At 36.2% G+C, this 23,782-nt stretch overlaps 1 protein-coding gene across 1 annotated transcript; it reads right to left on the bottom strand.

The window, feature by feature from the left end:
- Positions 1 to 662: 662 nt before the first annotated feature.
- Positions 663 to 17,569, bottom strand: LOC589028 (serine/threonine-protein kinase PLK4). The gene is made up of 18 exons (XM_030980237.1): positions 17,520 to 17,569; positions 14,862 to 14,952; positions 14,194 to 14,289; positions 13,454 to 13,549; positions 12,485 to 12,599; positions 11,853 to 11,965; positions 10,999 to 11,214; positions 10,196 to 10,369; positions 9,443 to 9,773; positions 8,244 to 9,052; positions 7,087 to 7,191; positions 5,940 to 6,198; positions 5,429 to 5,562; positions 3,895 to 3,986; positions 3,270 to 3,646; positions 2,477 to 2,589; positions 1,683 to 1,789; positions 663 to 1,140 (listed from the first exon to the last, which is right to left on the bottom strand). The coding sequence occupies exons 2-18, from the start codon at positions 14,877 to 14,879 to the stop codon at positions 1,041 to 1,043; spliced, it is 3,255 nt and encodes a 1,084-aa protein (XP_030836097.1). The 5' UTR covers positions 14,880 to 14,952; positions 17,520 to 17,569; the 3' UTR covers positions 663 to 1,040.
- Positions 17,570 to 23,782: the final 6,213 nt, after the last annotated feature.

Raw genomic sequence — 23,782 nt, 5'->3', positions numbered from 1 at the left:
TTGGACAAAAAGCTATCTTTATCTTACATACAGTTTTACATGCATTTTATATCTTGTACAGCAATGTGATGATGGTTGCAACAAATTACTTCTTTAAACATCCCATTATGTTAATACATGTACTTAGTAAGAGGAAATGATATAGCTTTAAAGATGTACATCGGGCAGTATAAAGATAAGATAAGAGTATTTCACATGCAATGGTTTGTGAGAAAATAATGAAAGGGTATTCAACATGTTTGAATAACATGATATATTTTTAAAACCACCTACATGTATTGCTGTGAGCTACTAGCATGCACACTAAAAGAACAATTATATATAGATATTAAAAGGAGTGAACAAAAGCATGATGGCTAATCAGAAAAATACCACTCCTATTTAATGAAAAACAAATATCAACTGAAATATCCTACAGCATGGTAGAGAATGAGTAAAGTGATCAACAACTGCAAACCATCATACCTAACAACTAACCATCCCACTTTCCCTCTAGACACTGGGGAGAGGTTCAGGAATATAAATAATAAAACAGGGGACAATCAGCTGGGTTCTAAAAAATGTCAAAATATTGCTACAATCTGTTACTGTGCAGATTTTTCCGGACTTTACTAGGTATGGGATTCTGCAGAAAGTCACCATAATATGATCATAAAGCTAGTGCTAACAGAATGCCGTTCCCATCTCCAGAGGTGGACTTTCCCAGGTGCGCTCTCCTTCTCAGTTCTGTAGAACTTTTCCATATTTGAATATTAGCATATAGGTCACATGACACAATGCATTACTGCATGTATTGCCCACTTTCCAGGCATCCAGTATACCTGCTGAAGTCAGCTGAAGTCTGTTAACTGCACTTCTGTAGAAACAGATTGGTAACATTCTCATAGGGGTTACTTTCCTGGTAGACAAGACTGTTACTTCCCGGGTCTCCGGTAGAAACACACTGACTTTGTGTTGGGAGTGCTGAATGGCATACATGCAGGAGATATTATTGATACCTAGTTCATTACTCTATGGTAACATAGCTGCAATCACCGATGTCATGTTGGTTTGTTTTGATTGACAAAGAGTTGGATGATATGAGGCATGTGAAGAAGCTTCTCTCTGATGTGACTGGGTAACACTGCATTTCTACCATAGCTGCAGGAAAAAAACAGAAAAGCACACTAGAAACATTAAAACTTATGACTAATTATATTAAGAAGAACGATAAATATTGTTGAATAGGAATCAAGTTATACGGTGATGCACTTTGTTCAAACAGGACCGCTGAGTAGTTGATTTGAAATAATCAACTATTAAGAAATAATGCAGTCATTTCCATAACAACTTTTATGAAGCTCTTCTTGGGGTCATATTAAAAAAGTACCCACACCATACATGTTAGTCTTCTCTAATGGTTGAATTATACATGACATTGTCTGAAATATTGTTAGCAGAATGAAAAATATAAGAACAATGATATTATCATACAATAGATATCAAAGCTTTTGCACACTTTTGAAAGCAATATGTAAATTGTATTTGTTGAACTGACTCAAGCTTTGAAACTAGGTGTAATTCTCTCCAAATTCAATGATTAGGGAATATATTTCCATGCCGTCTTTTGCTTTTGACATCTTGGTACCCATCACATACTTCACTGATTTTAGATGACATATAGTAGAGGATGCTAGACTGACCTTTGACCTTTGCCCTGTGAGTCCATGTATTTGATGGTAGATGTAGTAGCATGGACTAGGATCATTGAACCATCGTTATACTGTACTCTAACCTCACCAGAACTCATCTATAAGATAAGAATACATCACAGGTTAATATCAGACTATTAATATGTAGTAGCATGGACGAGGATCATTGAACCATCGTTATACTGTACTCTCACCTCCCCAGAACTCATCTATAAGATAAGAATACATCACAGGTTAATATCAGACTATTAATATGTAGTAGCATGTAGTAGCATGGACTAGGATCATTGAACCATCGTTATACTGTACCCTCACCTCACCAGAACTCATCTACAAGATAAGAATACATCACCGGTCATTATCAAACTATGCACTCCAATAAAATATAAAATAATATATTAATATATCATTATTTCCATGTGGTTAATGTAATTTACCTATTTTTATGAGTCTATGTATTTCATTTTTCTCTTCTCATTCTGTAGTTTTGTAAAGGCTGGTACTATTTAGTTTTTAGTGCTCCAAAATAATCAATATGAGAGAAAGAGAGAGAGAGACAGTGAGAGACAGTGAGAGAGAGAGAGAGAGAGAGAGAGAGAGTGAGAGAGAGAGAGCGAGAAAGATTGAAAACTGACTCTTGAAATTTTACTTTAAATACCTGTAAATATACTTCTAAGCACTGTAAGTTTGAATCACAAATTACCATTATATCCTTCTGTTTCAAAACTGATGGAAAACTAGTTTTAAAACTGATGTAAATATAGATTGTTATCTGAGTCTATTACCTGTGATGCCCATCCAATGTTTGGAACAAAGACGCTCTTAAGTACTCCATCCTTACCCTCAGGATGGGAGGAGGCTTGGGATGTCACTTTACAAGCCTCTTTGGAACTACCACCTGAAAGTAAAAGGAAGAAATGTTTGCTTTGAGATGATGAAAATAAAGCCACATAACAGGATGCTATTTTAATTTTGATTTAAATTTTCATGTCATCTATGCACATCTTGATATCATTGATATATCCTGATATTTTAAACTGTTAAATATATGTAAATATTTTTACAATTCGGCAACGTGCCCCAATGGAAATATTACAATAACATGGGATTCAATTTATTTGCAATATAAAAATCAAAGTATACAGTAACAATAAATTTTGATTGGATTTGATTTGATTTGATTTATTTATTTCTGTTTGATTTTCTTTTTTCTTTTGAATTTTTACAAATATTGCAAATTTACACATGACAAAAGAATATATGTAGAATAAAGTAAGGCTGGGTGTAACTAATCGAGAACATCAAACAGGAGGGTTGACAAAATAAGCAAAGCTTGATAGTATGACTACCCTCAAAGGATACATAATAATACAAATATGGAGGAACAAAATATTGGTAAAAGGGGGAAAAGACAGAAAAAAGAAGAGAAAAGAAAGAGGGGATGCACATCAATATTCACAGACTTATGTGGTAGTTAAATTACAAAGGTTATATGCGGGGCTTTCCATGAAGGTTACGAAAACCTGTGAAGTTGGATTGAACTGAATTGAATATTTGGCAGCTAGAGTGTTCACAAACCTTTGTCTGTTTTCCTGTGTCTAGTCCTATCCTTGCCCTGTACACTCCTAGCCACACTGCATATAGTACCATCAAAGGAACACACAGAGGCTGTGGGTGCGGCCATTACACTGGGGGAGGTAACAGACCCCTGGGGACACGCCTGGGTGGGGCCACCAGGGTGGGGAGTGGTAGAGGGTGGCACCGTGTTGGTGGAGGTGGCGGTGGTGGCAGGGGTTGTATGAGATGTAGCTGCTGAGGTTCTAATGTTTTTTGATGCTGTCACTTTGTTCCCTTGCTGGTAGGATTCTTGCAATGGCTTCCTATAAAGCATAAAATAATAATACATGAACAAATATACACAATGATTAATACACTGGTTCAATAATTCCTTGAATCAAAATGACGCTTTACGGTACTTCTTCTAATGGCCTGAATCTCTCAAGTTGTAAAAGAAATCTATGTTAAAAATTACAAACAATGAATCGTTTTCTGTTTCATCAGATTTCTCTTAAGATTAAGTTACGATTTATCTATGTAACATTATTCTTAAGCACCATCCAATGATTTTAATATCTTTTACTTGGCTATACAAACTAAAGTGATAGCATACACATACATGCTGAGTGATGATACATCTACTTACCTTGAGAGAATCAGAGGGAAGAAAGGTCCATAGCCATGTCTGGACTCAAGACTAGCAATAGCAGATTCAACATCCACGCAATGCTGTCTCCACTATAATCAACAAATAAAAATACCAGTTGAACCATGATTACTTGGGTCATCACAATCGTACAATACATGCAGAAATGATATCTAAGGATTATTTCACAGCCATTTGAGGTCCATTCAAAAGCAATTTAATGACAAAAAGTGTCACAAAATATTCTTAGAACTAAACAATGAACACTTGATCCAATGCAATTTTAATTCCTTAAATTAAAATGGAATATGATAATGTTACCTATTTTTTCTTCAATTTATCACAAACATGTATGACGTGATATGGTGGTTAGTATTAATACTCTTGCTCCAATATGAAATAGTTAGTCAAAGGGTGGGTAAGGTAGAGGTGTTGTGGACTAGTGAATAAGTCACCCGACTGCAGATCACAAGGTACGGGGTTCAAGTCCCGTCACGGCCCTAATGTCCTTTGGCAAGACGTTAATCTACATTTGCCACTCTCCACCCAGGTGTAAATGGGTACCTGATATGCTTGAGCGCTATTTGGCAGCTCGGCTACGACCAGGGTAATATGTGGCTAGATTAGGTTTGAAAAGGTCGCTCGCCGGGAGTATACTAGTGTGCACGCTGCCCCATATCTGCTGGACCTAGATAGAGGCCATCGGGCAAGGACCGAAACATGGAAAAGTTTTTCATTGTGAATACCGTGAATCCTCTGAAATCTGGTGATTCCAAAAGACCAGCAAATAATGAACCTCGACCAGTAAATCAACCGAAAGCTAAATTTAGTAAGAGGAAACCAGTTGGCGAAGAGGCGACTGTACGGGCTTGGACCAGAAATTTCGTATACAGAGGGAGGAGATCTGACCATTAGCTGCATGTTATAACATGTAAAATTGTAAGAGGGAAATAATGTTGATAACGATGAAATAGCAAAGAATTTAGGAGTATCATGGGTACCACCAATTCAATGGAAATTTGTATTAAAAAGCACCCCCCGTCAGTACTAAAAGAGCCCCCGTGAAAAGGCTCACGGGGGCTCTTTTTTTTTTTTAAGATTAAAAAGCACCCCCCGTCAAATTTGACAAAAATTAATTTGAGCCCTGCTTACACGTATCCATTTCTTCCACTGTGCTCTGTGTCAAATGATACAGAAATGTTCAAATAACACTTACGTCATCATAAACATCAAATGCAGTGGTTTGTTGCATAATTTCAAAACTAGGCGCAAATATCTGGCGAAGCTACTGTTCACATTTAGAACGTATTTACATCCAAATGTGAATGACTGCAATGTAATATATATATATATAAATATATATATATATGGGTCCTAGGATACTTCCCCCCTGGACATCCACCCCCCCCCCCCCCCCCCCCCGGATAACCACCCCCAGTCAACTACCCCCTAGGGGGTAGTTGACTGGGGGTGGTTATTCGGGGGATGGATGTCCAGGGGGTAGGTGTCCGGATACGATAATATCTGTACTCACTGTATAGAAGCTACTGATGATTGGTTTGAGATGGCTAGGTATCTGGTCACTGTTCTGATCAGCGGGAAGCTTGACCGTTTGACCGTTACTCTCAGTAACATCCAGTTCTGCTGAGGTGGCATGAATTTTAGTTCCTAATGAAAAAAATAGATGATATCATTTTGATAGTGGAACATGTTCCCATGATATTGAAAGCTCTCTTTAAATTTGTCTTGTATACTAGATTAAATTAATTATTAGTTCTATTGATCCTACTTATACCAGAAAGATACAAAATTTTATTAACTACAAAAAAATACAGGTATATATTTTATATTGGAATTTTTCTCTTCTTTTCTATGTTTCCTTTTATTTCTTCCTTTTTTTTTTGCATGGCTAACACGAGGGATTCCTAGCTCGAGGTCTCTTGCAACTTACATCAAGGAAGCAAAAAGCAGAAACTATTTAGCACTCTTTAAAAAATTCAATCAACAAGAATTTCAAGATATACACAAATCATAGCTACACTCACCATCATAGAAGCAAGCCTCACAGTCCGCTGTCGGACCGTTCTCCATCAGCATGCACTTAGCATGTGGTGTATAGAAGGTGACCTTGGGGGTCTTAGACCGGACGAGTTGGATGAATCTTGACGCATACTGGTATTTCTTCCAGTACTTGGACGGTAGATCATGGTAACTATGTTTGGTAATACCACTGTCTTGGGGTGGGGATGGAGGGTCATCCATGATGGGGAAACCTTTACCCCCATTGGGCTGGTAGATGGTGACCTGAGAATACAAACACATCATTATTGTAATCATGGTAACTATGCTTGGTAATACCACTGTCTTGTTTTAATAATAATAATAATATTTCGCTTTTATATAGCGCTGAATACAAATGTCTCTAAGCTCTTTACAGATATACTATTACCCCGGTCATCGGATTCAATACTTGCACGCACACATTGTGTGCACAATCTCCACTCCCTGGGGAGCATTCCAGCTAGGCATTACTTGACGCTCAAAAGCTGTTTGACCAACAATGACAATCCCATCCTACCGGGTACCCATTTAACACCTGGGTGGAGAGTAGCAAGTGCAGGTTAATATCTTACCAAAGGATATTAGCGCCGTGTTGGGATTCGAACCCTCGACCTTCGCATCTCCAGTCAAGCGCCTTAAACCACTCGGCCACGACACTTCCACCGTTTTAGTCCAGTCCATTTTAGTCCAGTTCTTAGCTAGTTAGTTTGTATATCATGTGAACCAGTTATACCTTGATTACAGCAATCATACTATGAATTTGGAAAAGACTCCCATATCAAATCATCTTTACTCTCTCTCTCTCTCTTTCTTTAAAATAATTTCTCCCTTCGATAAATTAATTTTGAGGTAGAGATGGTAATCATAAACCATCTAAATAGTAAAAACACGAATTGCAAGATAAGTATGAGAGTCTTAAAGCCCGTCTGTACTAGTTTGGCCAGGGGGATTAGACCTCCCTGCAAGGTCACTGACAGGTGATTATCTCATCAAATCAGCTCTCAATGAACATAAGAAAAAGGGGATCATGGGGGACCAATGGGCACCGATTAGGCATCGTTTGCTATATAGAGGGCGCAAGTAGCTATAAGTAATGCAGTGGGACTTTAACTGATGTTGATGGTAACCTACCTGCATTCCATCTTGTGATATCCTCAAGACTTCTACCACCCTGTCCTGTCCATCTTTGGTCTTCAAGAACTCAAGACACACCTCTCCTCCAAGCATGATGCTCACCTAACAATCAAAGCCATCAAGAAATATGAGCTCTCAAAGACGCGACATGTTTGAAAATACAACACAATTTATGCTGCTTGTAAGTATCGGCTTGCATGGTGATGTAGATGTACAGTAGGCTTGCGGGTGCACCATGTGACAGAGAGAGGAAGGATTGAGAAGTCCTGAAAAGGACTCTCGGTTATCTTTCTTAGCATATAGTTCTAAGGAGAACTATAGCGCTTGGAGAGGATGAGTGGCAGGAGTGACTCGACGTTTCGAACAGGTTGACTATCCGTCGTCAGCCGAGAGTCCTTTTCAGGACTTCTCAATCCTCCCTCTCTCTCTCTCTCACATGGTGCACCCGCAAGCCTACTGTATAACACAATTTATACTGGATAGTGTGTACACTATCATCTTGGTTTTCCTTCTCCATGATATTCTCAAGGACATTGCAAATAATCTAATTAAACACAGGTAGAACTTAAAAATTGTACAAAGTGAGGTGTGAAAAATACAATCACATAAATAAATATCATGAAACTACAGTAGCTCCCTGGATATGAACCATCTTTATGAATAAACCTACTTGAATACAACTATCATCAAGCAATGTCCATCTCGTATTCACTTAATGATATATTATCAGTCTTTAATTAATCTACTATTAAACAAGCTTGACTATTAGTATGTCATTTAAAGAAGTCGGTCCATAGATACAATCTGAACATGGGCTGATAAAGGTTATTTGTACCAAACTTTTAAAACCAAGATGATTACTGAACATGTACGGTACTCACAAAAGATATGTAATCGTTACTCATTTATTCACAGACGGTACATTTTCTGATACACAGGTGGAAGTATTCATCTCAAGAGGGCAAACAAAAGGTATTCATGCAGCACCTTTATCACTTTGGCAGTGATTATTAATGCACAAAGGGGGACGTCTCCATGTATAAAAGATCTCTGGATATTTGGGGCCACTTGTCACATGTGATAACTATGAACTGGTCTATTTTCATAGTAATCCAATATCATACAGACATCTTTGATTGGTTTGATTGCCTTACCACTGCATTTCTTGTTCTTTGCCTGATCGGTCTTAGTCTTGTAGCATTGAGAGGAGGGGTCAAATGAGCTAAGCTCTGAACACCAGCTCCACCCTCCCCCTTACCCCCTCCTCCTCCTCCTCCTTCCCTCTTTTCATGCTTGCGGGTATGTCTCTGCGTCCAATCACTACCTTTGTCTAGGTCATGTGACTTGGATTGACTCCGCCTATGGCTACTCTTTTCTGCAGCCTTGCTGTCCTTATGCAGCGCCCCATCCTGCTTACTGGATAATCCTGCACACGATGCTGGTGATGGTAATGCAGCATGCATACCATGCACGCTAGGATGGTCACTTACAGAGGATTGGGCACTTTGTTTCTTGTCTGTACACTTATCCATTGCATGGTCAGTTCTCACTGTGAGATCCCGTCTCCTATCAGAATCAATATCTGCTTCAGAGAAAAGTCTGTGTTTTGCATCATCCACTCTGTCATAGTGTCCCGATGTCTCTGTTCTGCTCTTTTCTCTCAGGATCGAACCATGCTGTCCAAAGAACTCTTGTGATTTCCAGGACCCGCTTCTTTTCACCTGAGCATCATCATAATACACATGTCCGTGGCTTCTGTGGATGTCTTGTTCATGAGATTGATACATCCCTCTAGGCTTCGTATCAAACCCTTTCATGTTTCCATCACTCATGGAAGGTTTAGTTGATAGGTTGTAGTCTCTGGTCTGTGATGTATGGGATGTATGGGAGGATGCAGGAGGTTGCGTCCTATCACTGCTGGTCACCCTTAGGTCCTGAGAGCTCGATGCCTTCTGCTTTAGAGCTGTGAACAAAGAAAAAATATCCAACTTTACTGACGTACTTCAGTAATAAGCTTTAATACTCTACAATGGTGGAGCTCAAACAATAAACTATCCTTACTAAATTCATTCTAGAATATCAACTATAAAATGAAAGCCAAGTGCAATCAAAGATAAACGTACAAAACAATAAATTCACTGTTTTTATGAGGAATAATTTTCAATATCAATAATGTTATTAGTATTTCTTTAGAAAAAGAAGAACGATATATCTGAAATGATGAGACTGATGGCAATGGTAAAAAATGCTCGATTAAGAACTAATGCATTTTCAATTTGGCAAAGTATAACAAAATAAATGCACCTTCTTCTGATAAAGGAAAGACATAATAAAAGTGAGAAAAGATACTTACCAGCACCTGAAAACCATGGTCTGGACTCTAGCGTTTCTCCTGCTTGCTCACTTCTTGACTGTAAGGCTGCACTGTGATTGGCTCGTTGTCTCACTGGTGGTGAGGGTGGATGCCTGTCATACTGATTCCAACTTGACCCAATCCCGTCTCCATGATGATGACCTTTGACCTGACCTCTTGACCCCTCACCCTCTGAGATGACCGGTGTAAGTGTTGACAATGGAAGGGCTCTCATCGGTCTGCTACGGGATGAGGTACGGTTTGATGTGTGGGAGGAGGATATGGTTGCCATGGTAGCAAGACCACTGTCCAGTGATGATTCTACTGGCCTCTGAGTAAAGAAGAAAGACAATCCATTTTCTTTTTTTAAATTTGAAAGAAAAGATTATAACTTTAATCTAGTATCTTAATTCACTGATTTTCGTTGCACACATTCCGCCAATCTTGGTAATATTGTGTACTATGTGTCCACATGACTGAAGGCCATACCTGAACTTTATTGGTAGGTTGTCATTAAGTCTTTAGTCTTTAGTCTTTTAGTCATTGTTCTTAAACTCTTGATACTTACAGTATGGGAATAACAAGTAGCCAAAAGAATATGAGATTCAAATAAACAAAAAGTAAATAAGCACATGTGTACAGAAACACACACACAAGCAAATATGTAACTAATTATTCATTACAATAAGCTTCACCTAAAATTTCCAATTTGAGAGTATGATAGAGAATTATACAGGCCAGAGATTAGGATACCTTAGAGAGAGGTCTATTCTTGGTTCCATTGAAGCGAGTCTTGTCCATGAAGGGATGATCCAGGACCGTTGATAGACCAATCCTCTCTGTAGGATCCTTTCTTAACATCTTATTGATCAAGTCCTTGGCTTCCATGGAGATATGGGTAGGCATGACGTACTCTGCTAACATCACCTAGTATTGATGATAACAAAGATAGAAACATAATTAAGATAGATAGATAGACAGAGGGACAGAGAGAGAGAGAGAGAGAGAGAGAGAGAGAAAAAAAAAACACAACCAAACCTTAAAGTCAATCTTAGTCATTGTGACCCCCCCCCCCCCCCCCCCCCCCCATAACATGCATGCTAGACACCTTCCTGACTTGTAACCCTTCCTTCGATACCTAGACTGTCAGGGAAACATTTAGCAATCTAAAACAAAAATATTATCTAAAGATCATAAGTTTGAGACCAAGGGTGAGGGCAACCAGCCATAGTTAAGTCCAACATAAAGTTGATCTTAGTCTTTGTGAAACACTCCCTGGACTATTACACACTTTACACCCATTTACTTCACAAATGACATCCATCCACCAACCTTATTAAGCGTTGTCTTGACAGCCTCTGTATCGAACGGTGGGGTACCGGTCAAGAAGGTGTAGGGCATACACCCTAGAGACCATACAACACTTAACACCTATCTACTCTACCTTATTGAGTGTTGTCTTAACAGCCTCTGTATCGAACGATGGGGTACCGGTCAAGAAGGTGTAGGGCATACACCCTAGAGACCATACAACACTTAACACCTATCTACTCTACCTTATTGAGTGTTGTCTTAACAGCCTCTGTATCAAAAGGTGGGGTACCGGTCAAGAAGGTGTAGAGCATACACCCTAGAGACCATACATCAGACTGGAGTCCATGTGGTCCCCTGGTAGCTATCTCAGGTGAGATGTAGTTGGGAGTACCACACATCGTGTAATGCTGTTCCTCTGGAAGCTTGAGCTGTGCCGCCAATCCAAAGTCTGCTATTTTCTGCAGGATTACAAAGATATCACTTGATATTGAAACTTGAAACAGAATGCAATTAGTCAAACCTGCCATAATGTTATGCACAGAATATAAGTAATGTATCCCTGTTTCTAAATGTCATGGTACTGGTTTAAGGTAAAGAGCATGCACATAATGATAGATCAGATGGCCTCGATACAGATCATACAATCTTAAAATCCTATTCAAATTCACTTGTAAGAAAACAGAATACCAGTACCGTATACAAGAGATAAATATTACAAGTGATAAAGCCCATAACATATAATGGATAATGCAATATTAAGCATTTCATTGCCTGCCTTCAGAATGGATATCATTTAGTATTGTTTGTCTATGAAAGCCCACCCCCACCCCCCCAAAAAAGAAAAAGAAAAAAGAGATTGGACGGATGAGGAAAGTATACTTGGCATACGCTATCAACCTCAACACTAAATAGGAAGGCATAATAACAGGGGCTCAAGTAGATTTAGACCCCCCCCCCCCTAAGTTACTGAAACATACAACATGACCCTAAAATTAACCTCTATCTTTTTTTTCTTCTACAGAGCAAATTTTCTTTATTATACAACTTGGAAGAAAGCTTAAGAAAATATTTTGGAATGATGGTTGCTTTGACTTACACAGTGCATATCTCTGGTGAGCAGAATGTTTGCTAACGTTAGATCCCTATGTAGGATGCCGTGTGAATGTAGGTAGAGCAGACCTATCACAATCTCCTCCAGGAACTGACGAGCTGTTCACAATGATAAACAATGTCACAAATACCTATTATTTCATATAAGACAATGGCAAAATGAAAACTTTTTTTAACCAGCCTATTTTCTCAGGTTGAGGGTATCTATATAATACAAAACTAAAGTGAAATATGTCAACAAATTGAGACTTTTTCTTTCAGATGTCATACTTGCAAGGTAGTACCAGAGCCCTTATTAGGATCTATAAGTTTTACTGTTTATAGGAGAACAGAAATATATTTTCATGAATTTCAAAATTAATATATTTTTCCAGGTGGTCCTTTCGAGTGAAAATGAAGAGAATCTTGAAAGAACTGAGAAATAAACATTTTATGATCATGGAAAAGAAGAACTCAAGCTTATCTGAATATTGCAAATATTTGTTAGTTTTCTGATCATAACAACAACGACAAAACTTCATGGAATCAAATTTCACCACATAAATATAATCTGTTTTATGTTTTAGGTAGAAAACTAAAAAGCAATGCACATCAACTGAATAAAATATTGGTACATACCTTCCTCTTCACCGAACACTCTTGCCTTTTTCTTGAGATAGCGTAAGAGTTCTCCATTCTGAGCCAGCTCTAAGACTAGGTACACATAGTTGTTATCTTCAAAGTAGCTGTAAAGCTGGTGATAAAAAGTTACCATGGAAAACGGTTGGGAAAATTAAAAAATGGTTGGAATAATTTACTGTTAATCACTATTAGAGGGTGTTGCACAGTGACACCTTCAAAGAAAACGATAGATATCTTTGTGGTTTGAGAATGTTTTAAGGATTTTTGCATGTTAGAGGGTTAGTACAGTAAAAGGAATATAAAAAGTAACATTTCAAACAAAAATTATGCAATTTTTGATCAACTTTCAACAATGTTACTGAGTCACTTTAATAGATGTAGAATCTTCAAGCAAGCATGGAACTACCTCACGGTCAATGACGTTGTTGTGGTGTTGGACTTCAAACTTTGAAGGGTCAAATACCTTTTTGATTTATGACATGCTTATTTTTGCATTGATTCTTCAGGGGGTGGGGGGGGGGGGGGAGGGGAGGAGGAGGATTGATACCAACAGTACATGTATGTTCATCATGAATTGTCATAATTAGGAATGGAAATGTATTTAGAAAGGTAATGTACCCAAGTGTCTTAGAGCTTTCAGTGAGAGTCTGCTGATTCAACTTATATTGTTTGTTTCACCTGACTGCTAGGAAAGCATGTGTATGCTTGCAAGTAAGCAAACAGGGGACCGATGGCTTAAAGTCCTCCCAAATGGACTTGGTTATGAGGATGAATGCCACACCAAAGGGCACTAGTGCATCGACTTGGTTTTGAACCCAAGACCTTACGCCTTCCAGTTATAAGACCATTGCTCTACCATTGACCCTTTACATTATAATATACAAAGATAACAGGAATAGCAAGAGACACATACTACATGCGTAGAGAACCTTCACGCAAAACACAAATTGACACATGAATAAATACCTCAAGGATGGATGGGTGTTTCAGTTGACAGTGTATTTCTACTTCATTCTTTACTCTGGTTGCCATGCCACTAGATTGCATCAACTTTTTATCAATCTAACAAAACAAGCAAACAGAAACAGAAGAAAAAAAATCAACATTAGCTCAACTTTGTAAAATGTTACATATTGCATGGGTGCCCTGTAATTTCTTTGTTTGATATTTTGTTTGGTATCTAGAGAGGAATTTCTCTTATAGAAAACAGTCTAAATTTTGAAGTTTTAGGTAAAATGTCGTAATTATACTGCTTCCTATCAGTGACTCAAAAAATAGAAATATCAACATTGACCTTGTCACTCATTTCTATATAGTCACTGTGAAATATATTTGAGGGTCTTTTTTTTTCTCTCATCATAGCACTGGCTACAAGTAGCTTCTGTGGTATCAAATTTTAAATGAGATTGTGTGCATTCTATAAATGAAAAAATTAAGCCATTTGGAGCCAAAATGTACAAGTAGTACACATTCTCTGATATGGGTTGTGCTTATGGTAGGGTAATAAGACTTTGGATACTGTGCATGTTGTATATTCAGGGATGCCAGTTAGAATTGATTAGAGGGCCTGAAAATCACCTAAAATTAGCTATTTTGTACACAAAAAAGCCTAAACTATGGTCTGAAAATAACTCGCCCGGGCCTGAATTCAGGCAATTGCCTGAAAACTAGCATCCCTGGTTTTTTCCAGACATTTGTTTCCTCACCATTTTGATAGCAACCTCCTGTCCAGTGCTGATTGTCTTGGCTCGATACACGCAGGCAAACCCTCCTCTACCCAACAGGTTCAGAACCTGGTAATTCTATAAAGAAAACATCATGTCATGTTTGAAACCATGGTTTAATAATAATAATAATAATAACAATATTATTGATTAATTAGGAACACTAAAAGTAAAAAGTAAAATAGCACCTACAAAATAATAGAATCAATGTGAAAAGGAACATAAAACTCATGAAAAAGGTCAATCATATTATATTACTGAGGGAAGAATACATTTAAAGGTATCTTTTGAGAGAGGCCAGACAGGTTAATTCTCTGATGGAAATGGGGATATTAAGTTGTACTTTAGAAATAGTTACATAGCAAGTGGCAAATCCATAAGTCTTCACCTATCATGGATTAATTGATTTCTGTATTAAAACATTTATTTTTTCCACAATTTGAAGTTTCTAAAATTGGTTTTGATCAAAAGAGCACAAACTGAACTACCAATAAATAGCTATGTTCCTTTTACAAGAAATATTTCACTTTAAAAAAAAATCTTGTTATCTTCAGAATAAAGCACTCTAGTCCAGAATGTTATTTGGGAATTACTTACATGTAATTCATATGCTGGTAATTTTGATTGAAGTTAACAAATAGATAACTCACCTCAATTCTGTCTTCCATACTGGTATTCACTTCAGTACAGCTTCTCTGATGAACTTGTACCAGTCAGACAATTCATTTTTGGTGTCATATTCTGGAAGATAGGATGATTTAAGGTGGCAAAGTTAGATTTAAGTAAATTTACTGCATGCTTAGAAGTTTACTTTTGTAAACAGTACTACAAACCTAGTATTGGTGGTCTAGAATAGGTACTTGGTGGATGATGGTAATCTATTAGCATAGAACACTTTCATGCAATGGAATCATGCTCTATTTTTGTAAAACCCATACATTTTTGCGGGGGCGAAATGGACCGTAGCGATCCGTTTTGTTTTGCTGATGATCAAACTAGACGATTCAAAGACTCTAGCAAAACAGGACGCTGAGGAGGAAAATCAGAGGTTTTTTCTTTGTTTTTTTTCTTTTGAGCTTGGAATTGGCTGGAAGTTACAGAACTAATTTATTACTGCCATTTACGCTAACTTTATGATTTTGGAGCTTCACATCTAAAATTAAGTACATGTATTTCAGCAATAATCATTATTTTTCTTCCATTTTGTTTTGTACATGTGCAGGATGTGACTGACAATTTGTACTATTAGCACTAAATGGGGGTATGAGATCCAATCCATACCGTTTATGGGTACGGTGATCAGAAATTGAATTCTAAACTATACAGAGATACGGCGCTATAGTATCCGACTGATAGGATAATATGCATGCATTGAGAAACTTTTGAGCTTGAGATAATCACAAAATCTGACTCTAAATCTGAAAAATACTTGAAATACAGCTCATTTTATGGGACCCATATTCCTTACAGACACGCGTAAGAGGGATTTTACCATGCATCCAACGAATCGGCAGAAAACTGCCAACGGCCGAAAACTCCCTCTAGATCTAGATCTAGAATCTAGATCTAGAGTAAAGGAGCCGGTAATCGGCCAGCTCCAGTTTTCGGCCGATTGGTTGGATGCAAGGTAAAATCCCTCTAAAATACATCGCATAATAGCATAACACATATCCCACACATACCATACTATGCCAGTGTCACTGAAGAACCACATTTGCAATGAAAAATATATCCTAAAATGTCACATTTTAGCGATGTAATCGGCGGTCCCGCTACCCGAATCTGAAAAATCGAGTATCTTACGCGTGTCTTTAAGAAATATGGGTACCATAAAATGAGCTTTATTTCAAGTATTTTTCAGATTTAGAGCCCCAATTTTGTGCTAGTCGCAAGCTCAAAAGTATCTCATCGCATGTATTAAATCAATGCAGCCGCACACCGCAACGCACACACGATATCTCTGTCCAATTCAGATTCCAATATCCGATCACCGCAGTACTAGTTTTCGGCCTGGCGAGCTCCGGCGTGGGATATCTGCTCCGCCCGCTAGTGTTATAGATCAGCGCGGAAACGCACGGCGCGTGCGCGCGCTTCCTATTGACTTTGTACATGCGGCCGAAAACTGGTACGCTATGCCGAAAACTGACTCCGAAACAGTGAAAATTGAAATGAATATTGTCATGGCAATTCGTGATTTTTTTCTGGGATTCTTGTTTTGTTTAAATAATAATAATATTTGCTTCATGATTTGAACAAAAAATGATAATAAATAGGAAGTAAAGGGTCCAAAAAATAGGATTTTGTCTTAAGTGGCCGAAAACCGGCTCCTTTACTCTATCACAATTTTACAGTCATTCACATTCTCTAAAAAAAAAATATAAAAAAATATATATATATTTGGTACTCCTTAGGCCATGTAAAATTGATTACATGTTGATCGTCCGGATTTTTTGAAAAAGAGGAGGAGGGTGTACCATGTTATTTGATATTTGATATTTCAAAATGGCCGCTCAAAATGGCCGCTCGGTACATTTTCCCTGACAGTCGAGGCTATTTTTTTTCAAGATGGCCGCCGACAATTTTTTTTTTTTTAAATCAGAAATAGAGCCATTTTAGCAGTGTTTTTCATGTTTTTTTTCTTTCAAAAAAAAAAAAATAACAAAAAAAATCCAAAAAAAATTTCAAAAAAAAAAAATAACAAAAATAACAAATAACAAAAAATAGGAGGCGGCCCCCAAAAAGGAAGCGGGCGGGGACGATCAACATGAAATCAATTTTACATGGCCTTATCTACAAGCCTTTAAGTTTAAATGCTATCTTTCATGTCAAACATCCCAAATTGGCAGTGAATGACAGTGCGTAAGCATAAATGGGAACGTTTGTTTTTGCAATATCAACAAAGTCAAACTCTAATTTCAAAATGACACCACTTTCCTAATTGTGAAAATAACATTCTTTTTGGGCGAATTTCGACAAAATATTCAGCAAAATTACTCTCTACAATATGAGGAATAATATGAGATCACTTATATGTGCAATACAATTGAAAAATCTTGTTACTTTCAAGTGGAATATATTGTTATGTTAGCAGACATGTATTGTATGGCCCTTCATATTACAGGACATCATTTTCAGCATATGGGGCTGCGACGCTATCCACCCTATAAAATCTTCATTCTCACGCCGATTTCTAGAGTCTATTGGTTTTTCTATACATCTCAAAAAATCTATAAAAATGTCCCAATTAATCATATTTTATACCATCACATCTGCATTTTCCACATAACCGACAAAATACGAACACTTACCGCAACGAAGTTCGACAAATTTGAAAGCAGCGCTAGTGGGTGACGTAAATATACCGTAAGGGGCGCTGCACTAATTTCTCTTCTCTTTTCTTGCCGCAGAAAGCTAGCAGAAGCGGTAGAAAACAAATAAAATGACATTTGTCAAAATTCGAAATTAGAATGGTCAGGAAGATTGCACTTAGGAAAATGAATAAAAACTATCATAGATAATTTTGTATTAGGTAAATTGTTGGGTTATGAGAATATCATAAAAATAATAATAATAATGATGCTAAATAACAATGAAGAAAAAAAATAATAGTAATATTAATAATAATGATAATGATAATAATAATAATGATAACAATAATAATAAAACAAGGGAAACGCTCTCGGCGGTCTCGCCTGCATAACGCAATTCAATATGATAAACCAGAACGTCAATGACGTAGCGCTCATCCGCATCTCGCAACAACATTATGTGGTACACTTTTGAACTGGTCAAAAAATAAAAATTTGATGCCCTGGAAGGGACATAATTTCATTTCATTTGCATAAAGTACCATAAATAATCAATAGAGCAAAATCTCACAATTCTGTGTAGAAGTTTAGTGTTCCAAATTTAGCTCTACCAGATAGGGCAAACCAAATCAAAATCGGTCGAGAAATGAAGGCGAAGAAGCCTTTTTTGTGATTTCGAATAAATTTGCATAAATTAGCATAATTAATTAATGGAAAACAATTTCAAAATTCTGTGTAGAAGTTTAGTGTACCAAAATTAGCTCTACGATATAAAGCAAACCAAATCAAAATCGGTCGAGAAATGAAGGAGAAGAAGCCTTTTATATGATTTCGAATAAATTTGCATAAATTAGCATAGATAATGAATTTCACAATTCCGTGTAGAAATTTTAAATCCCCCTCCTAGCCCTATCATATGAAACAATCAGAATCAAAATCGGTTGAAAAATAACGAAAAAGAAGCATTTTGAAAATCTTTATGTGGTGCCACAACAAAGTCTAAGTTTGTTGACCTTAAATGACCTTTGACCTTAACGAAGTGACCTGAAATTCTACTCACATGATTGGGGAGACTTGATAACCCTATAGTCTAATTTTCATTGACTAAGAACTTATACTTTCAAAATTATATCAAAAATTCAAAAACTTAACCTTAGGTTAAGTTTTCGATGATGATGCTACAACATAGTCCAAGTCTGTTGACCCGAAATGACCTTTGACCTTGACTTTGTGATCTGAAATTCTACTCACATGATTGGGGGTACTTGATTACCCTATAGTCAAAGTTTCATTGACTAAGAACTTATACTTTATAAATTATATCAAAAATTCAAAAACTTAACCTTAGGTTAAGTTTTTGATGTTGACGCCGTCGCCGTCGCCGTCGCCGTCGCCGCCGCCGTCACCGGAAAAGCGGCGCCTTTGTCTCGCTTTTTGCTACGCAGGCGAGACAAAAATGATAATGATAATGAAGATTATAATAATAATAATAATAATGATCATGATGATCATCATCATAATAGTAAATCTATTGTTGGACCATTCAGGCCTGGGACCATTCATGTTCTTGCCCCTCTCGTTTGTAACTTATTTATCTTCCCTTACAAATGGTACAAGGGTTTCCTCTCTCCTTCTTAACTCTTTTCCACCCTCTCCCTCCTTTTAAATACATGACCACCGAGATTGTATAAGAAAATAAAACAAAATAAAACAACAAAGAAAGGCACAGGACATATTATTGTGATGTTTCAAGTGTATTTAATAATGATACTATATATAATTGAAATTGTACAATCTCAGAAACATCTTCAGGGCTGTATCTTACATCAAACAAACTTCTCTATCTTTTTTTGCTCCAGAAAAAAGAGCATTTTGATTTAATTCCATGCATATTACATCCTCAGGACCAAGTGGAAGCATGCAACAAGTTATACACTTTGGGAAATATTTCTTTGTGAAGTGCTTTGGCCTAGCTGTTGTTTGGTTTAGGGTATATATTTAATGCATTGTATTCTAATGAATGTATGAGCTAGGTCCATTTATAAAATAATGGGAAAGCTAAAAGAAGCAAAGGGTGTCATCAGTTATTTTTTGATTGCTGGAAGTTTATTAAAAATATAAGATAGCCCTTTGCAATTCTGTTTGACAATCAGATGACAGAACCAAACATTTCTTGACCATAATCATTAAAATGTAAATAAATAAACCAATATACACAAAGTCAAAACAGAAAGATAGTTCAACATCAAAAAAATAAAAATAATAATAATGGGTTCTTGTATAGTGCTTATGTCCGTCAGACTTGACACTCTAGGCACTCCACAAGTATTATCCAGGCCTTAGCCATTAGTTAATAAAGCATACTTAACTCTTAACATGCTTTAGTTGAGTAAAGGAACAAACACTGGACTGCTGAAGTCAACTGTTTTGTCACATGTACAGTGTATATATGTATCATGTACTCCAAACAATAAGGCAGACCACTGGCAGTCTGGGGCTTGGATCCATAGCAAGCAAATAGTTAATATTTCCACACATATTATCTATTTTATCAAACATATTACTCATGCAACTGTATATTACCCAGGAGCATATGCACACCATAGCTTCTAGTAGATAATTGCATGCTGAGAACCCAAAAGGTATAACTGAATGTTAAGGCCCCATTTCACAAAACTTGTCATCAGTGACAAATTACAGTTTTTTTGTTATAAGCTAGTAAAATCCTTGCGTCCGATTGGTTATCAGCAGATTTGTCACTGATTTTTGTCATTGAGAAAAAGCTTTGTGAAACAGATCTCTGGTTCTCAGCAAGCTATCTTTATAATTGGCTCTATGTGAGCCATCAACTCTGAGCATGGTTTAGCCATGCACTCTCTAACACATTCACGACTAGCTGATGACATACAGAAATTACAGACTGATCATTTTTATTTCATTCATGTGGGTGAATGAGTTCAATGCAAATACAAACATCACATCACTACGGAACAGAGATGGGTTTAAAAATACTCTTCTTGAAGCTGTATAGTATATATACACAGGTACCCCCTCTTCATACACATATATTATCTACAAGTTTGCATTGTATGTTGCACTGCATTATATATATATTCAAACATCATGTATAATACACAAGGAGTCTTGTTCGCCATGCCACAGTTACACGTAGATAACACAGATATTTTATTAGGGAGCAACGCAACATCATGTTTTTTAAAAAAGCAGAAAGATTCCTGTTGTAGTATGTGTTAATGCAGTGAAAAGAAAAGAATAAATCTTCTAATGAAGAACACAAAGAATACATAGAACAGAAAATCAAAGTGCAAAGAGGGCATGTCATACTGCAGGATGAAAAAAAAAGGGGAAAATTATTTTGACAAAGAATACAAAAAGAATATGAAGATAAGACAAAAGAAAGTGACTGATAAATATACACCTTGCACATTGCCATTGAGGCATCACATAATGTATTTTCTTGTTTACTCGTTTCACCTTTTCTTGGATAAACAAAAAAGTTGAATTATACTTTAGTGATACTGCTTTCTTTGTACTACAGAACGGTACTTTAAAATAACAGAAAAACAACAACTGTTGCTCTCAAAGATTCCATACAATCATGCACGATCAAAAAAACTATTCAAGGCTGTAAAATCAAGAAAGAACAATGTACTGAAAATATTAACATTAATAATCAAGGACACAATAGATATTACATGGTAAATAGAAAAGGAAAATCATGCCCAGCATGGTTATAAAGGAAGGAAGCTAAACTTATAATACTGAAATATTTACCTGAAAAATCACAAAGAGGATATCTTATAAAGAAGCGTAATACATATCAACAGATTTTAAAGAAAATGTTGAGTTATGATAATGGAGATACATTTCACAGAATTGTTTTTAAATTAAATTCTGAATTCTTGATCATACAGTGGTAGGGTTTACAATCAATCAAACATCAATAAAATCATATTTAATAAAAAGAAAAACACACATTAATGCACTTCTACCTGGGACAAGACACATGTTCTTGATTAGAATGATGAATTTGATTCCATCTCAATAGTTCCTCATTGCTAAGCCTAATAATATATTTCAACCAGACGATTTGGCAGACACCATATTTGTAATCTGTAACAGTTAGTATATCTTTGTTGAATTCTTTGCAATTTTTAATTTCTGTCATTGCTAGAGCACAAGATAAATTGTGAAATGTCATATCTTTCAACAACGTGCAGATCACATATCAATAAGTTGTTTCATGAATTTGAATACTTGATGGGCATATAATATTATATATCTGTAAAAGAAACAAAGTGTGTCTTAAATCATTTAAATATCTCATACATAATAATTGCCTAGTGTTCTGCAGACTGTATTACTATGTATGTGCAATAACCAACTATAATTTGACAACATAAGTTACAGAAGACACAAAGTGGCAATTTGACGAAGGATATACCTAGCTCAAGTGCAGAATATACTGTGCAGCAAACAAGAAAATAATTTTTATTATCATTTCACAACAGATTAATTTACATCTTTAAAAGTGAAAATGCCGGCAATTTCCTTTCAATCAGAGTAGATTTAAATATTCATGAACAAAAATTGTTTAAAAATATGAAAAAGTTAAGAGATAATTTGTTTGAAACTTCCTATTCATACTGTTGATACCAAAACATATATCTTTTTTTTTCTTCTTCAGACAGCACTATACCTCTGTAATAAAATATATCTATGTTTTGTACAATACTTCAATTCTATACAAATGTAAGGCAAGAGAATGAGTCTAGAGATATTAAAAGCACTTGGACTGATGTTAAAAAAAACAATTTCTTTTGCCAGTTTTCAGCTAGAAGTGTATTTCTCTTTTAGATGTATATTCTGTTACTCTGCAAATAATCAAAGGCATTTTTTCATCAGTTGATTATAATCCACAATGAAAGTATTGTTTTTGGGGTTTCAAATGAGGAAATTTGTACAAATTTAAGGATATTTGTGACGATTCTCTGAAAAATATTAGGCTTCTTAGAGCCTCTGTGTAATGGCTTATATAGCAGTTAAGAAAATGAGAAGACAAAAATAAATGTGCAAAATACAACACGTACATTTAAGTAAAGCATGTACTATAAATGTGTCTAATACTTGCATAGCTTTTAAACACAATGTCCTTCTCTATGAAGCACTACAATATAGGTGCCATCTTGAATATTCAATCATAATCTATTATCTGTTACTTCATGCAATCCTTCAAAACCTCCACAGAATGTCTTTAAAGGGAGTGTGAAAATCGATGAGATTGATATGAATTTTAAGCGCATTTGAGCAAGTATGTGAGAAATGCTTTTCATAAATACATTATTATAACTATTATTAATTAATACAATTAAATGACCTGTTATTTTGTGAGACTATTTACATCTTCTTCTGTCAACTTACCACAAAATAGACAGAGAGTTCAATTATTTATCTAAACTAATTAAAATGATCTATAAATCGTGAACATCCGCTTTACACATGTAAATTATTGTCTGTTCATAGCCAAAAGGGCACTAACTGTATAATTATGAGTATATAACTTATTGCCCTTCTGGTTCCAAACAGACAATATTTAAGCTAATCCTATGATAAATTATTTCTTTACATTTCATGAAATGCTTCACAAGAATCACATATTCTCTCAAAAACGAAAACTAAAAAGGCTGGTTCATATATGAAGTGGTAAACTAGAGTGTTTTTTTAAACGCATAAATGAATAGCAACTGTGTGCAACAAAGATCCTACATGCATTCACTGAGCTCTGTGTTATAACATATTGAAACGTGAAGTGTATCACACTTATGTCATCATAGAAAACAACGTTGTTTATCACATCATATCTGAACGCAGCTTACATCTGTCCAATACAAACAAATATATCATGCAAACACATCTGTAGAGAGGCATACGAGTAGACTTTATATTTACACAGTAATATACATCCTTTTACCTACAAATATATAACTTTTCAGCTCTCACAGAAATGTTATTATATCCTTTTTCTCCTTGCGCCATAATGTTATTTGTAATTGTTCATCTTTTGTGCCAACCTGTGGCATCTGAGGGTAAATAGTTGTTTGTGGTTGTGCAGCTTTGTCATGCTTCATTTTTCGATAGCCACTCTGCTTCTTCGATGAGTCATAAACAAAGAGCTTTAAAGTCAACTTAAGCTACGGTCACAAAGGTTCATACGAACGATGTATTTTATTAATCTCCCTGTT

The sequence above is a fragment of the Strongylocentrotus purpuratus genome, unplaced genomic scaffold (genome assembly GCF_000002235.5).
Source record: "Strongylocentrotus purpuratus isolate Spur 01 unplaced genomic scaffold, Spur_5.0 spur5_scaffold_11, whole genome shotgun sequence".
NCBI classification, from domain to species: domain Eukaryota; kingdom Metazoa; phylum Echinodermata; class Echinoidea; order Camarodonta; family Strongylocentrotidae; genus Strongylocentrotus; species Strongylocentrotus purpuratus.
The sequence above is the reverse complement of the archived record's forward strand: the minus strand, read 5'-3'. Positions and strand labels throughout refer to the sequence as shown.